The sequence below is a fragment of the Notolepis coatsorum genome (genome assembly GCF_963971535.1).
Source record: "Notolepis coatsorum genome assembly, chromosome: 1".
In the NCBI taxonomy this organism is placed as follows: domain Eukaryota; kingdom Metazoa; phylum Chordata; class Actinopteri; order Aulopiformes; family Paralepididae; genus Notolepis; species Notolepis coatsorum.
This window is the reverse complement of record NC_140165.1, coordinates 37,531,656-37,547,190: the sequence shown is the minus strand read 5'-3', so window position 1 is coordinate 37,547,190 and position 15,535 is coordinate 37,531,656. Positions and strand designations below refer to the sequence as shown.

General features: G+C 44.1%; 1 protein-coding gene across 1 annotated transcript in view; it reads right to left on the bottom strand.

The window, feature by feature from the left end:
• The window catches only part of LOC311231311 (inactive dipeptidyl peptidase 10-like), a gene marked incomplete at both ends in the record, with an annotated part of 312,294 nt that overhangs the window by 136,658 nt on the left and 160,101 nt on the right, over positions 1-15,535 (bottom strand). The window contains 2 exons of the mRNA XM_084317856.1: positions 6,479-6,553; positions 9,498-9,592. Coding sequence (XP_084173982.1) covers positions 6,479-6,553; positions 9,498-9,592 — 170 coding nt within the window. The remainder of the gene's footprint in view (positions 1-6,478; positions 6,554-9,497; positions 9,593-15,535) is intronic.

Here is a 15,535-nt window from a genome sequence, read left to right as displayed (position 1 = left end):
ACACCGGTCCCTGCCCCCCGCCTTACACCACTCTTGGAACATACGCCATCCGCCCGCGTAAGCGCGACAGTGGAGGGAGCATGCGCATTCCGGATGGTATCAACCACAGAAGGGTCCATCCTCTCCAGACTTACCCTCTCACCAGCCAAACCATCAGACGTTGGCACAACACCGGGTGCTGAACAGCGACCCGTGTGCTTGAGTGAGGGCCTTCGCTGACCAAGGAATAGGCCATGGCGGAGCTACCAGTAGCTGGATCAGGACCGGGAACCACACAGCTGCGCCCCGGTCCGGCGCAATCAGGATCAAGGACCTGCGCTCCTCAACGTACCCGTCCCAACAACTGACCTAACAGATGTATGGGGAAAGAATCCCAGGCGGCACGGCATCGGTCCCAGACCTGCCTGGCTATGTCCGGACGTAATCCCCACCCGTCAGGATGAGGACCGCCCGGCGACAGTACACCTGTACCCACATTCACCCTGCCGGGAATGTGGGGAGCCCTCAGGCCGCGCAGATGGAGGACGCCCATAGCCAGCCGCCCGCCGCCCGGTGCAGACGGGGGGAGCGTACTCCTCCCTGTCTGTCGATATACGACACTGACGTTGTATTGTCCATCCTGATCAACACCGTTTGAGGACCAGAAGGACCGCTTTCAATACCAACACATTGAACGTAGCGCAGACCGGGCAGCATGGTTTGCCAGCTGCCCCCTACTGCGTTGGGCCGACGCGTCTCCAGCGAGGGAGGCGTCGGTGAAAAACGTGACGTGAGACAGTGCTGTAACCGTCCTAGGACGGAACCTCTCAAGCGTGTCGACAACACGCTCTGAGAGGGATGCCCATAGCACTCCAACCGTTGACTGGGAAGAGGAGTACTCTACTTCCAGTCTACAGCAAACCCCAGGCTGGTAGGGACCTGCCTGGTACGAGACCCGACGATCCACCTTGACCGCGAAGGACCAGAACGTCGTTAGGGCAGAATACACTTCGTAACCCCTGACGACGCAGAGGCCCCAGTGCGGCCTCCACGCACTTGGTGAAGATGCGGGGAGCCAGAGAAAACCGAACGGCAGCCTCTGGTACTCATACGCTAACCCTGCAAAGGAAGCGTAGGTAAGCCCTAGGATGGAAGATCGGAGATGCGAATACGCATCCTACAGGTCTATGGAGGAGAACCAGACCCCCACCTGACAGTGTTCAACAGGTAGGAGACGATCCAAAAAATGCTGAACCTTCCCATGGGACAGGTCCAGCATGGGTCTGACACCCCCCCTCCCGATTTCTCAGGCACCAGAGAACACCGGGAGGAGAACGCCACGACAATGGCTTGCTTCGTCCACAGAGATTGGATCTCGTTGACCAGAGCTGTCACTGCTGGTGACCCTGACAATAGGGTCTGTACCAAACCCGAAAACGGGTGGGGTTGTGTAAACACAAGTCCCCGCCTCAGTGTTCTCTCCATCCACCTCGACATATGGTACTGCCGTAGTCATATGTGATGACACTCCCAACGCACCCGCCGCTATGTGGCGCAGGTCCGCCAGGAACTGTAGATAGTCGGCACGGTCCCACCCGCTGTGCGTAGCCAACCCTGGACCCTTGCGAGCAGAGCGTTCCGTGGAGTCGGGTCGGAACCTGACACTACCCACGAGGCAATCGCACCCAAGGGGGGGACCCCGACAGAAAGGGCCGGTTTGATACGGGGGAAGCTGACATCAATCTAGGTGACAAAAGCTCCCCCACTGAACACCCCTCCAGAACATGCTGAGGAGTTGTTCTGCAGCCGGACACGCAAGGCGTGAGGACCCCATGGGTTCCTACACACCGTAGCCCTGCAGTGATATTACTACCACCCAAATCACACGCGTCTGCGAGACCACTGCCAATCTTTCAGGAGTGGGAGGCACCAACATGATACCTGGCCTGGCGAAGGCGAGGCCGGGGAAGCCCGCACTGTGTGCCTCAAAAGGTTTCGAGCCCCCCTGCTGACAACACTTATAGTTGACAGACGTAACACCAGGCTCAACCAACACAGCTTATGGTGTGGGAGCCGCTTGACAGCACAACATTCTCACGGACAGACCCAGGCTCAGCCATCAACTGGGTGTCAGCCCCTGTCCCCATGAGAAGCGAAAAGTGGGGCCGCCCGCTCTTCAACGAAGGCACGCGGCCCGCAGCCAAAGGAAACAATCAGAGCCCCCTTTTTCCGCTGGTGTTGGGGGAGGGAGTGATCGGAGAGCGGGCTGCTCGCGGCAGGACGGCGACGGCTTGTTTTTCAAGCCGAGCCCATCCAACATGGCCGATCCCTCGGCCGCCAAGGCTGTCGGCCTTGTGGACACCTGTCGATTAAAACGCCCAGGATACCTCTGGCGGGGGAAAACATGGCCGCCTGTCGAGGGCCTTGTCATCGCCGCTGATGAGGCCGTGCTCTCTCTTCTTCTGGCTGCGCGGTGTGAGGCGGTGTGGGGCCTAGGACAATACCGCCCGTGCTCCAGCAGAAGACCAAAATCCTCTGCGGAGAGGGGAACCCTGAGCGGTTATAGCTTGCGGCTAGGTCAAAGCTAATAACGCCAACAACCTTGCGCGATGTATCGACGTCGGCTGGCCCTCAAGGCCCCGCCACCAGACACCATTTTTTTTATAGAAAAAACAGCAATTCGAACACAGTTACTAATCGCTGCCAATTCCATACCGTGGCTGTACAGGCTTTAGCAGCCCACCAGCCACTCACCAGGCCGACCCACCTCATGGCGTCGGCCGGGCGGGGTACTGTTTCAATATGTCAAAAGCAAATGACTGATGTTAACACGGAGCACCAGTGGTGGTTGCAAACAGCAACCTCCACTGTGGTGTGCACCATGAAGGGGTTGATGAATAAAAGAACTAACACCACGAAAATACTGTAGAATGAGCAAGCCCATGTACACAACGTTAAGGGGAGGCGGACCAGAGAGAACCAGTCCCGCATTCATTCATAATATTCACAACAGCACACCAGCCCTAGACCTTAGCCCGTTTACCCATGAAGGTAAACAAAGCCCCCCCCCCGCACTACTCCCCCAATAGACACCGATTGACCGTCAGCATGAATGGTTGAGAGGAGAGAAAACTGTAGCATAGACAGACATTCTCGTAGCAGACAGACAGAACAAAACAGTAGCCCACTATAGCATAGCGTTCAATGCTACTATGGACAGAAAACAGTCAGCTGAGCCACAAAACGGGCCGCCGCTAAGTCCCATCCTGCAGTAGTATAGCTCTACTGCCACCCGCCGAGCCTCAAGCATCGGCTTCTGGGTGGGAACACCGTTCAAACCCCGCCGGGGCACAGGATTAACGCTACCTGGCTAGGCTACCTAGCCACGGCACACCCTGTTGTCAACCCATTTACCCGTAAAAAGGGTAAAATAGGACTCAGCAAAACCCCCACATTAGCTACCGACTGACCTTCATTGATGAACCGGGCAAGAGGAGGGAAAAGCGGCAACATCCCACGGCGGAGACATTAGAACAGTGTAGCAGTAGTGTTAGCATTTAGCATTAGCATTAGCATTTAGCGTTAGCATTAGTTGTTTAGCAGCACGCTTCCAGGATCGCTTGGAACCCGTCCACTGCAGTAAAACGTTCACCAAAACATCCCGCCCCTGGCGCCGACACACAACATGGTTGTGTAACAAAACAAACCAGCATTACTAACACTATCATCAATGCCTGATGACACAGGGCTCACCTGTGTGCGAGCCGGCTCGATAGCCAACCTCGCACGCTGTTCCTCGATCTGCTGCCACAAGACGAGGAAACATCAGAATAGGCCCGACGTGTCGCTGAAACATGCCCCGAAGATTCCAGGGGTAAGCAAACCTCCAGTAAGCATTCAACATTACGCAATTTCTCGAATCTTTTCATAGCACTAGTTACATAGGGCGACTTGCGACCGCTATGATGGAAACGAAATAGAGGAAGAGTGAGTGGTGACCACGCCTAGTACTTTATAGTACGCCTCTATAGGGGCGGGGCCTGGCAGGTGGTGGGTGTATTTGTTTTTCGTTGATGGTGTACAGTAGGTACATGAGATGAGGTATATCTCGGTATGGCTTAAGAGCGGGACGCGATGGCCAAGTACGATAATAACTGTGTATATCCCTTACCTAGTCTTAGTAGTTGTGCTGCTGGCCAGTATAACTACTACCATAGTGTATTTATACCTGTATCATCATCGTACACATTAATACTACAACTCTGTAGTGTACATACATCTGATTAGCAATATTACTCAGTAATACTAATTTATACATTTTTATATCCAGTTTAATCACCTATACATTGTATATTAATATTGCCCTCTACTGTTACATTTGTACTCTGGTTAGATGCCAAACTTCTTTTCATTGTACTGTACTTGTGCTGTAAAATGACAATACATTTTAATCTAATCGAATCTAAAGCTACTGCAAAAAAAAAAGACTTTGACAAGGCTACATACAGAATGTGACTCATAGGAAACTGATGCAATGAACAGTTATGCTGCTGCATTCACATGGATTCAGACAGTAGACGCCTAACCAGATATCATGTTAGTGGATGAGAGCAGGACAGTAAAATGAGGTGAGGCATTACACACTTCTTCAATCAATATCTGGAATAAAGAAAATGTAATACTAACCTTCGTACTGTCTTTTACTATTATGCACTTTGATACTAAGTGTACTGTGCCTATATTACTACCGGTACCTACTATGCTAATACTGTATGTCTATACTACTACTCAAGACCATATCACTCAAGTTCAACACTGTTTGATGAACAATAACACGTAACAGTTGTACTTGTACCCCTCCTGCTGACTTGTTGTACAGAACTTGTAAGTCGCTTTTGATAACAGTAAATGTAAATGTAACTGTAAATGTGAGTTCAGCAGCAAATTTGAAGTTAGGACGTTTGGTGCAACAACATGTAGGTTTATAATATGATCAGAGTTTGAAATCTTACTGAGGTTTCGCTAAAACGCTGACACAAGGCAGCTGACTAACAGCGCCGGGCAGAATACCAGGAAATATATGGAACGTTTGTTATGCTATATTATTGAACTAGCGTTAGCCGAAAACGAGCCTGCTTGGAGAGCAGAGTGACCGTCACCATAGCAACATGCCGTCCTGCATTTCCCTTGCTTCTATTCCCTTTCCCGCGCCATCCTCAAAGTGCCGTTACGGCCAACCCGCCTGCTTGAATCTGCGTTAGTCAAATGTATTTGAAGATGAACTCCGCTACTACTCACTTAGCGTAAGAAATGTAAATAGGCTTATCATTGCTCTGAGATAACATGGGTCAATATTAATACAAGTCACCAAACAACATCTTTTAATCATATCTCCCCTACATTTATTTCATCCTCAAGTACTGAAATGTTCAAACCGTCGCTGCTCTGTTTGTTTATGATCAGGTAGACTGTGTTTTTCAATGTGGTGTCTGAATAATCTTATTATAGATTATGGGTGGCAGCCAGGCCAGAAAGACACAGAGAACAACACAACAGAAAGGAGCCACGTGCAACGCAACCCCTGTCCATACGTTATTAACTCAGTTTGGGAAATCAATTCGTGGTGGGTCTGTCTCGTATTGTGAAGGCACCCGCCACAAATAAACAGTGGTCTCATTCAAGTAAGCCTGTGCCCCAAAAAACAAACATTTCACATTTCAGATCCGCCAGACAAAAGTTAGGAGAAATACCCAAGACCAAGGTCTCGCTTGGAGTTGCTGCGCTGCGTATTGATATCACACACACACACACTGGTGCAGTGTTTCCAAGACCCTGCCCAGTAACTCCTCCGGCTGTAAACAAACCTAAAAATCGATGGGGAAACCTTGGCTGTCAGACGAAAAGAAAGGCTGAACCTCTGATAATACAGTACACACACACACACACACAAACTTGACCACACAAGCAAAGTGTGTGTGTGTGTGTGTGTGTGTGTGTGTGTGTGTGTGTGTGTGTGTGTGTGTGTGTGTGTGTGTGTGTGTGTGTGTGTGTGTGTGTGTGTGTGTGTGTGTGTGTGTGTGTGTGTGTGTGTGTGTGTGTGTGTGTGTGTGTGTGTGTGTGTGTGTGTGTGTGTGTGTGTGTGTGTGTGTGTGTGTGTGTGCGCGTGTGAGTATTGGATCCTTATCACATACTTTTTGCAGTGATTTATACCGCTCACATCGCCCCGTGCCTACTGTACCATTCCTCAGAGGACCACAAACCATTTCAAATATGTGTATCATCTCAACACCTAATGAACCATAGTGTGCTTTTGTGCGGGGAAATTATTTGGGCGGCAGCCATTTTGCATTCCAAATCCCATTTTCCTTCTGACTATATTGATGACTCGATGACTTGATTCCGGATACAAAAGCTCTGCATTTTGGCCAGAGCCTCTGGGCCCGCTCGGAATCAAGCATTCAAGAGAGCGGTTGTAGTATAATAATATGCAGAACCTCACCTGTTTAACATCATAAGCGAACAGGGCAAATTTCAGGTCAGGAGACAGGGAGTATTTGGCCACACTGAACGCCACCTGGGACAGAGGAATAGAATAGAATCATTCAAGTTTTACTAACTCGCCATTCTACAATTCTTTCCCCAGGAATCTCAAACAAGATGGTGCTGAGTCCCCGCCCGGGATGCAAAATCATTCGCAATAACGAAAGCCATTTAATTAGGGATGTTCGATATTGGCTTTTTTACCGATATCCGATATACCGATATTGTCCAACTCTTAATTTCCGATACCGATATCAACCGATACCGATATATGCAGGGTTTTCCCCCCCCAAAAAACTGAATAATTTCAGGTAATTAACATTACATCTCTTTATGCATAACATTATGCATACTTTGACAATAAATAAAATAATAATTTGTTCTTACTTGCTTGCCTGGGTAAATAAAGGTTAAATAAATGTTTAAAAATAATAATAATAAAAAATAATAATAATAATTTGTGAAAACCGATACCGATATTTTCCCATATCACATTTTTATGCCAATATCGGCCGATAATATCTGTAGGCCGATGATATCAGACATCCCTACATTTAATGTAATTTCTTGCAACTTAAAAGCATAATTTCAATAAGCAAATAGCAAATACAAGGGTTTTTAACACATGGTGGCTCTGTCATGTTATCATAGTGGCGCTGTGCCCCTATACCATCGTTTAGGGAAGTGTAATCTGCGTACAATTTACAGGTATGTTCGTCAAGTTATTGAACTGTGAATATGATGTACATTATTAAGGAACACGCAGACATTTTGGGAAATTAGCTTACCATCTTCTCCAGAGAGAGACAAGAAGATATATACCAGTGAATGGAAGTGGACAGTGCCGGTTAGTCTAGGCATTGTCCAACTAACACCTCTCCCGAAGGCTAACTGGCACTGTCCGCTTCCATTCATTGTGCTAAGCTAGGCTAACATGCAGCCAGATAGCTTTCTACTGAACACACAGAGAGGAAACTGGTATCTATCTTCTTGTCTCTCTCTGGAGAAGACGGTGTGGTGGGAAGTTCGTTCCACCATTCTGGGGCAAGGACCGAGAATAGGCGGCTTCTCTTTGATGACCCTCCCAGAGCTCGGATAGGAGTAGGTCTGAGGCGGCCAGAAGTTGCAGAGTGTCATTAAACGTCCTCACAGCAAAAGATAACTTTTAATTCAAGATGAAAATCGAAATCTTCCCTCTCCATAACACCTATTATAGGTATCGATATAGGTCTTCCTGTTTTCCCCTGATAATTAAGCGGGCAAAGCAGGCCAATGACCCACAATCCTACAATAAATCCCCTCATACAGTAGGCCTACAACCAGCCAAATACAAGACTGAGAAGAGAGGGCGAAGTAGTTTTTTGTTGTTGTTGTTGTTGTTGTTGTTGTTTTTATCCAAGTGTAACGGATGGTACCGCGAGGCGCAGTCATGATTGACTTCAGATGTTGTGAAGTGACTGTGGCGAGTAGCGGTACTATGGGTTAAAGTTTAAACTCACTCTCTCCCTTAAAAGACACATATTGTAGACTAGGGCTGACCCCTATTAGTCGAATAGTCAACTAATCGATCGAAAGGAGCCGTAGTCGACTGCCAACCTCTTAGTCGAATACAAAAAATATATATATATTATATATATTTGTAATTTTTTATCAAATTTTTTTTATCATTCTTTCCAAAAGAAAAGAGGCCTAGAAGCGTGGCTAACGCTAATGGCACGCATACCAGAGGCTAACTGCCTAAGAAAACAGGCACAGAGGCACTGAAAGAGGAGTTCACCCATCTAATGAATATAGTCAAGTTAGACCGCGCGCACAAGTTCTCACACTGGGTGCTCCAATCCCATAAAGTTCAGTATATCAAAAAGCAGGGTAGCCGGACCAGCACTCTCAGTTTCAATGTTTTTAATGGCAGCCTGAATGGATAGCAGACATGTTTTGGACAATATCCTTCTTCAGTGATATGGCTAGCAAATATCACTGAAGAAGGACATTGTCCGAAACATGTCTGCTATCCATTCAGGCTGCCATTAAAAACATTGAAAATGAGAGTGCTGGTCCGGCTACCCTGCTTTTTGATATACCCATCTAATGAACACACTGACTAGACAAATATCAAGATGTATCCACCAGTGGACCAATTGCATGCTTTTGCAGAGGACAAGAAGCCTTCCGTTGACTCCTTCAGACATTAAGCACCCACCACAGCCCAAATGGAATGATACAAAACATTATAATAATTATACTTTCTTTTTTTCCAAAATGTTTTGTATATAGTCGACTAATAGTCGACTATCTGCAAATTTCGGCCAATCATAGTCGACTATCCAAATCCTTAGTCTGGGACAGCCCTACTGTAAACACATTGCAAAGCAGTGAATTCACCTCTTGGTATAGTGGTCTGTGCTGTAGCCTGCGGTGTGGCAGAGCGCGGGTTCGAAACTCCCTCGGGGCATCGAAGTTTAAGATGTCACAACCGTTACACATTATACTGGTGCTGATGCTGGTATCACATTTTGGGCGGATACCAAGTTAGAATACACCATTGAAGAAGTTCTATTTTTTATGTTCTAAGACAATTTTATTGAAATACTCTCAATAAAAGCATTGAGACTGGGTCATTATGCATTATCGTGTATGTTCCGGGGGGGGGGGGGGGGTTCACATGCTTTCGAGCAACACTGTACTTATTGTACTTATTTTATGCCTATTCTTATGTCTGCACTTTCTACATTGCACTACTTTTATTGTCTTTTATACCTATTTGTATGTCTGCACTTTATGCATTGCTTTTATTCTGTCAACTGTATGCTCATTTTATGCCTATGTTAATGTTATGCTATTTGCTGTGAGGCACTTTGAGCTGTAATCCAGGTATGAAAGGTGCTATATAAATAAAGTTATTATCATTTCTTTACTGAAAATGAAACTAAATGAAGGATAGGTGTCGAGAGGAAGGGCAAGGAGAGCATTCCACTTACAAACGTGCTGTTCTTCAGGATGACCTCTGTCTCGTTGGAGACAAAGTCGAACCTTATCACGTGGCCGTCTCGGTTCCTGTACACCACCTCTGAATCTGGGAGACGGGACGAGAAGACGAGAAGATAAAGAGACCGATCAAACAAAATGTCAAGATACTGTAGATACACAGAGTAAAGAGGTCAATTCACCATACGTATACATACAGCCTACGCAGCTCAATGCAATTAACCTGCAGGGGACGGTAGGTATGTTATTCCCACAGGCTTGTTTCTGTCAACTCGCCGGGTATAGTACAAGGTCAACTTACAGGAGTCGCTACATACTACTGTGTATATCATGTATCATGAGGAAATCGAAAGATTATGCCACAACTCCCCCTAAGGGCCATTGCTGTGAAGAGAAAAGATGCCACTCGCTAGTCGACTGACGTACTAAAGTAATGGAATGTCAAGTTACTAGATGTGCCTACATTAGGCCCATATACAATGAACAGACTGCTTTACAACTCGTGGTCTTAATCAACTTTTCGTATGGTATAGCATTGTATTGTGGTGGACCACCACAGACCTTAAAATGTATTTAGCAATATAGGACGATATTTTGCATGCCGATATTATATCAATACAGTGACGCCAAGTAGGAAGAATAATACAACCTTAAATAAAGGTTTAACTTAGTCTGAAAATGTTATCTTATAAAACAGACAATTCACAGAACTATTCATAGTCATTCAAAACATCTGCAGCCAGATGTGCTGGATTCCATATCACTTAGCGTGTTTTAAAAGCAACCAGTGAGACCAGCACATGCAAATGCAGGTGGTATTGTAGCTGATACCAGGTGGAGGGAGCTGCATACCTGAACGCCCTTTTCACCAGTTCAGTACGGACCCGAGGGACAGTTAGTAAAAATAAGCCCTGGGAACGAAGACCATAACTGCCCATACCTTTTTGGAGAATGTACAGTACATCTGTAGGTAAGTTGGCAGCAGTCCAAGGATAGCCTTATAAATAAGAATATGCCAATGGTTGAGTCTGCGGGTGGACAGGGCAGACCATCCCACCCGAGAATACAAAGTACAGTGGTGAGTAAGGACTTTAACATTATGTGATAAATCTCAGCACTCCATGGTAGACAGTATCCAGCGAGTGTAGGCATTTCGAGGATGGCATATGACAATATTGTGACACTAGTATCATGATAATATCATATCATATCATATCATGATGGTGGGGCTTCTGGTGATTCACCGCCTACCATAACAAACTATCATTACACCTGGGTAAAACAGAGTCCATTCTCTTCGGTTCAAATAACAAACTCAGCAAGACCGACGGCTTCTCAGTTACAGTGGGTGACAATATTGTCACAAGGAAAGATGAAATTACATACCTAGGTTCCATCCTAGAGGCAAATCTTTCCTGTGACAAAATGGCATCCAATGTAATAAAAAAAGTCAACCAACGAACTAGATTCTTGTACCGGATCTCCTTTCTGGTAAACAAGAATACCCTAAAGACTCTGGCAGGAGCACTCATTCAAGGGTACTACGACTATACTTGCACCTCATGATACCAAAGCACCTCAAAGGCACTAAAAACTAAATTACAAACATCACAAAACAAACTGGTCAGACTACTGCTTGACCTTACTCCTAGAACCCTGCTTTCTGTAGTCGGGTCCCAACAAAAAAACTGCAAAATTACTGTAATACCCTGTATTTTACTGTCGTACACTTTTACTATTATGTAGACTATTCTGTTTTGTGTTTTTGTGTTTACATGTGATGTATTGTATATTGTATACATGCACTTTTATTATGTTCTTGTGTGATGTATCGCACATTTTATTGCTGTCTGATATATTGCAAATGTTATTGCTGTCATCTTGGCCAGGTCTCCTGTGCAAAAGAGATCTTGTATCTCAATGGGACTTCCTGGTTAAATAAAGGTTAAATAAATTTAAAAAAATAACCCACCTCACTTTGACAACCTAGGATGGCTTAGAGTAGACGACAGAGTACAGCAACTTGCAATGGGCCTGGTCTACAAGATACACTACACGATTAAGGTACCCATGTACATGTCAAAATACTTCCCAAAGGTCAGTGAATACCACGACCACAACACCAGAGGGAGCTCCACAAATCATGTGAAACCCAGATTCGGCTCAAACAAGGGACTAAACACGTTTCGCAATTATGCCACATCAATGTGGAACACCCTACCCACAGCTGTAAAGGAATGTGAATCACTACCCACTTTCAAAACCACTCTCAAAGAGCACCTACTGTACAAGAGACTGCAATTCGAAACTGGCCCCTATAAATGTCCTAACCCTTACCCAACCCCCTCCAATGTACAGTAAATGTCCTAACCCAATAATACACGAGACCCTCTTCTTGGGACCAAGTAAGGTTTTGTCAATAATCTAATGTACAGTTACCCCCCACCCCACCTACCCAACCCACCCCCCCCCCCCCCCCCACCCACCCAACCACCTCCAATGTACAGTTTCCCCCCCCATCCCACCTACCAACCTCCTACCTACCAACCTCCTCCAATGTACAGTTTCTTCGTCAAATGTATATACTCTCTTTTTGTATCACATACAGTACTGTATTTGTAAATCTGGTATGTCATAAATGTATAGATGTAGCAGTACTGTCTATCTGTATGTCATGTATGTCATATTATGTTATGATTAATTGAAAATGAGGGACCCTGATGTAAACAAGACGAAAGTCTTTCTCTGGTCTGCATCCCCTTAAAAATTGTGTGTATTGAGCTGTACTGTATTGTACCCATTCTGCAATCTGCTAATAAAATGTTCAATCAATCAATAAATCAGACCACAATTCACAATTCACAAAGAAACAAACAAACAAAAAAGAGAGAAAGAAACAAAAAAAAGAAAGAAAGAAAGAAAGAAAGAAAGAAAGAAAGAAAGAAAGAAAGAAAGAAAGAAAGAAAGAAAGAAAGAAAGAAAGAAAGAAAGAAAGAAAGAAAGAAAGAAAGAAAGAAAGAAAGAAAGAAAGAAAGAAAGAAAGAAAGAAAGAAAGAAAGAAGAAAGAAACTAATCCTACTTGATTATCTTACTTAAATGACTCCTCTTCCTCTGGGTATTGTGCTGGTCTTGAAATCGCAGATCACAATAGAAATACCCAGATAGAGAGACGGTCAAAGTAAATGTCGGCTATTCAAAATCCTAAGTGCAAATGTAGTTGATACAGTACTATGCAGTATGTGAATGTATGTGCTTTATGTAGTGTTAGTCAAATATACTGTGGGCAGCATTACATTATTGACCTGAAATGGCAGAATATCTTCTAAACAAAAGCGAATTGCAGTTGGTGGTCATATTACAATATTATCAGGTGAAAGCAGCTTAATGTAGTGGCATGGTAGTCCATCAATTCTACACAATTTGGAATAGCCCTAATGAACCTCACCCACCCAGGAGACAGCAGGAAGACAGATAGTCTTACACTTTCATTCGTCACACTACGTCTATCAGAGGACACGTCTAACAGAAAATAGTATTTAAAAATAGAAGAGGGGGTTATTATAATTATAATAATTTTTTTATTATTATTATTTCTTATACCAATGGCAATTATCTCATATTAATTCATATTGTGTTTGTGCGTATGTTTGTTGTTGTTGTTGTGTTAACATTCACTCGTGAAACAATAAAATGGTAGAAGGAAAACGATGTCAGTTATGGCAGTAACATTTTCCCATCCCGTTGGTAATACTGTTACAACCCTCTTTCTTAATGAATTATGGAACATATCCCATTAGTATGGCCATTAGTCATACTACATGCCTCAAGCTTCTGATCTTCACTGAATTAATTATGAAATAATTGAACCCTTGCACTGAAGAAGCATTCCACTCCGTTTTGAAGTTTCTGTAGACAGCTTGTGTATTTGCAGTTGTAAAGTCAATCCAAATCACTTGTGAGAATGTGATATATCACATATATCAAAATAGTACTCAACATCTATTGTCTTTAATTATGAATGAACACAACACTCTAACTTACCATCTTTAGAAAATAAAGTACTCAACCTCTACTGTCTTTAATTATGAGTGAACACAGCACTCTAACTTACCATATTTAGATAATAAAGTACTCAACCTCTACTGTCTTTAACTATTAATGAACACAGCACTCTAACTTACCATCTTTAGATAATAAAGTACTCAACCTCTACTGTCTTTAACTATGAGTGAACACAACTCTCTAACTTACCATCTTTAGAAAATAAAGTACTCAACCTCTACTGTCTTTAACTATGAGTGAACACAACACTCTAACTTACCATCTTTAGAAAATAAAGTACTCAACCTCTACTGTCTTTAACTATGAGTGAACACAACACTTTAACTTACCATCTTTTGATAATAAAATACTTAACCTCTACTGTCTTGAACTATTAATGAACACAGCACCATAACGTACCATCTTTAGCTAATAAAGTACTCAACCTCTACTGTCTTTAACTATGAGTGAACACAACTCTCTAACGTACCATCTTTAGAAAATAAAGTATGCAACCTCTACTGTCTTTAACTATGAGTGAACACAACACTCTAACTTACCATCTTTAGAAAATAAAGTACTCAACCTCTACTGTCTTTAACTATGAGTGAACACTTTAACTTACCATCTTTTGATAATAAAATACTTAACCTTTACTGTCTTGAACTATTAATGAACACAGCACCCTAACGTACCATCTTTAGATAATAAAGTACTCAACCTCTACTGTCTTTAACTATGAATGAACACAACACTCCAACACTACCTCATAGCTCTCCCGTGTCTCTAGAAACACAGCCCTACTCTACCTCATAGCTCTCCTGTGTCTCTAGAAACACAGGTCTACTCTACCTCATAGCTTTCCCGTGTCTCTATAAACACAGGCCTACTCTACCTCATAGCTCTCCTGTGTCTCTATAAACACAGGTCTACTCTACCTCATAGCTTTCCCGTGTCTCTATAAACACAGGCCTACTCTACCTCATAGCTCTCCTGTGTCTCTATAAACACAGGCCTACTCTACCTCATAGCTCTCCTGTGTCTCTATAAACACAGGCCTACTCTACCTCATAGCTCTCCTGTGTCTCTATAAACACAGGCCTACTCTACCTCATAGCTCTCCTGTGTCTCTAGAAACACAGGCCTACTCTACCTCATAGCTCTCCTGTGTCTCTATAAACACAGGCCTACTCTACCTCATAGCTCTCCTGTGTCTCTAGAAACACAGGCCTACTCTACCTCATAGCTCTCCCGTGTCTCTAGAAACACAGGCCTACTCTACCTCATAGCTCTCCCGTGTCTCTAGAAACACAGGCCTACTCTACCTCATAGCTCTCCCGTGTCTCTAGAAACACAGGCCTACTCTACCTCATAGCTCTCCTGTGTCTCTATAAACACAGGCCTACTCTACGTCATAGCTCTCCCGTGTCTCTAGAAACACAGGCCTACTCTACCTCATAGCTCTCCTGTGTGTCTCTCTCAGCCGTCCTACGACCTCAATGAGAAAAAGATCACATGCTAATGTCTGTACTGACCACTTTCAACACTAACATTTGGAACTAACATTGGAGGATTAGAAGTGAAAAAGAACCCTCTGAACCATCCTCAAGTATACGGATCATTTCGAAAACAAAAACATATGTTTCTGCGTCTTGGCCTCCCATCCACACGAAACAACGGACAATTAAGTTTTAGGTAACTGAAAATGGAGCTTTTCGAAAACGCCTTCTAGGGTGATTAAAAAACAACAACTCCCATTTTGGAAGGGTGCAACCGGTGTAACGGTCACTCTTAACCATCCGTTTAAGAATTAATTACAGCGGAAATACAACACCTGAATTCATTCAAATTAATTAATACAAATCATTAACATTGCGGGCAAACAAGCCCAAACACATTACTCAAAGTTAAAAAGAAAAAAAGAAAAGAAAATAACAAGAAATGAGTAGAAAACAGAAAAACACTGGACAATAACAGTAATCAGTCTTGG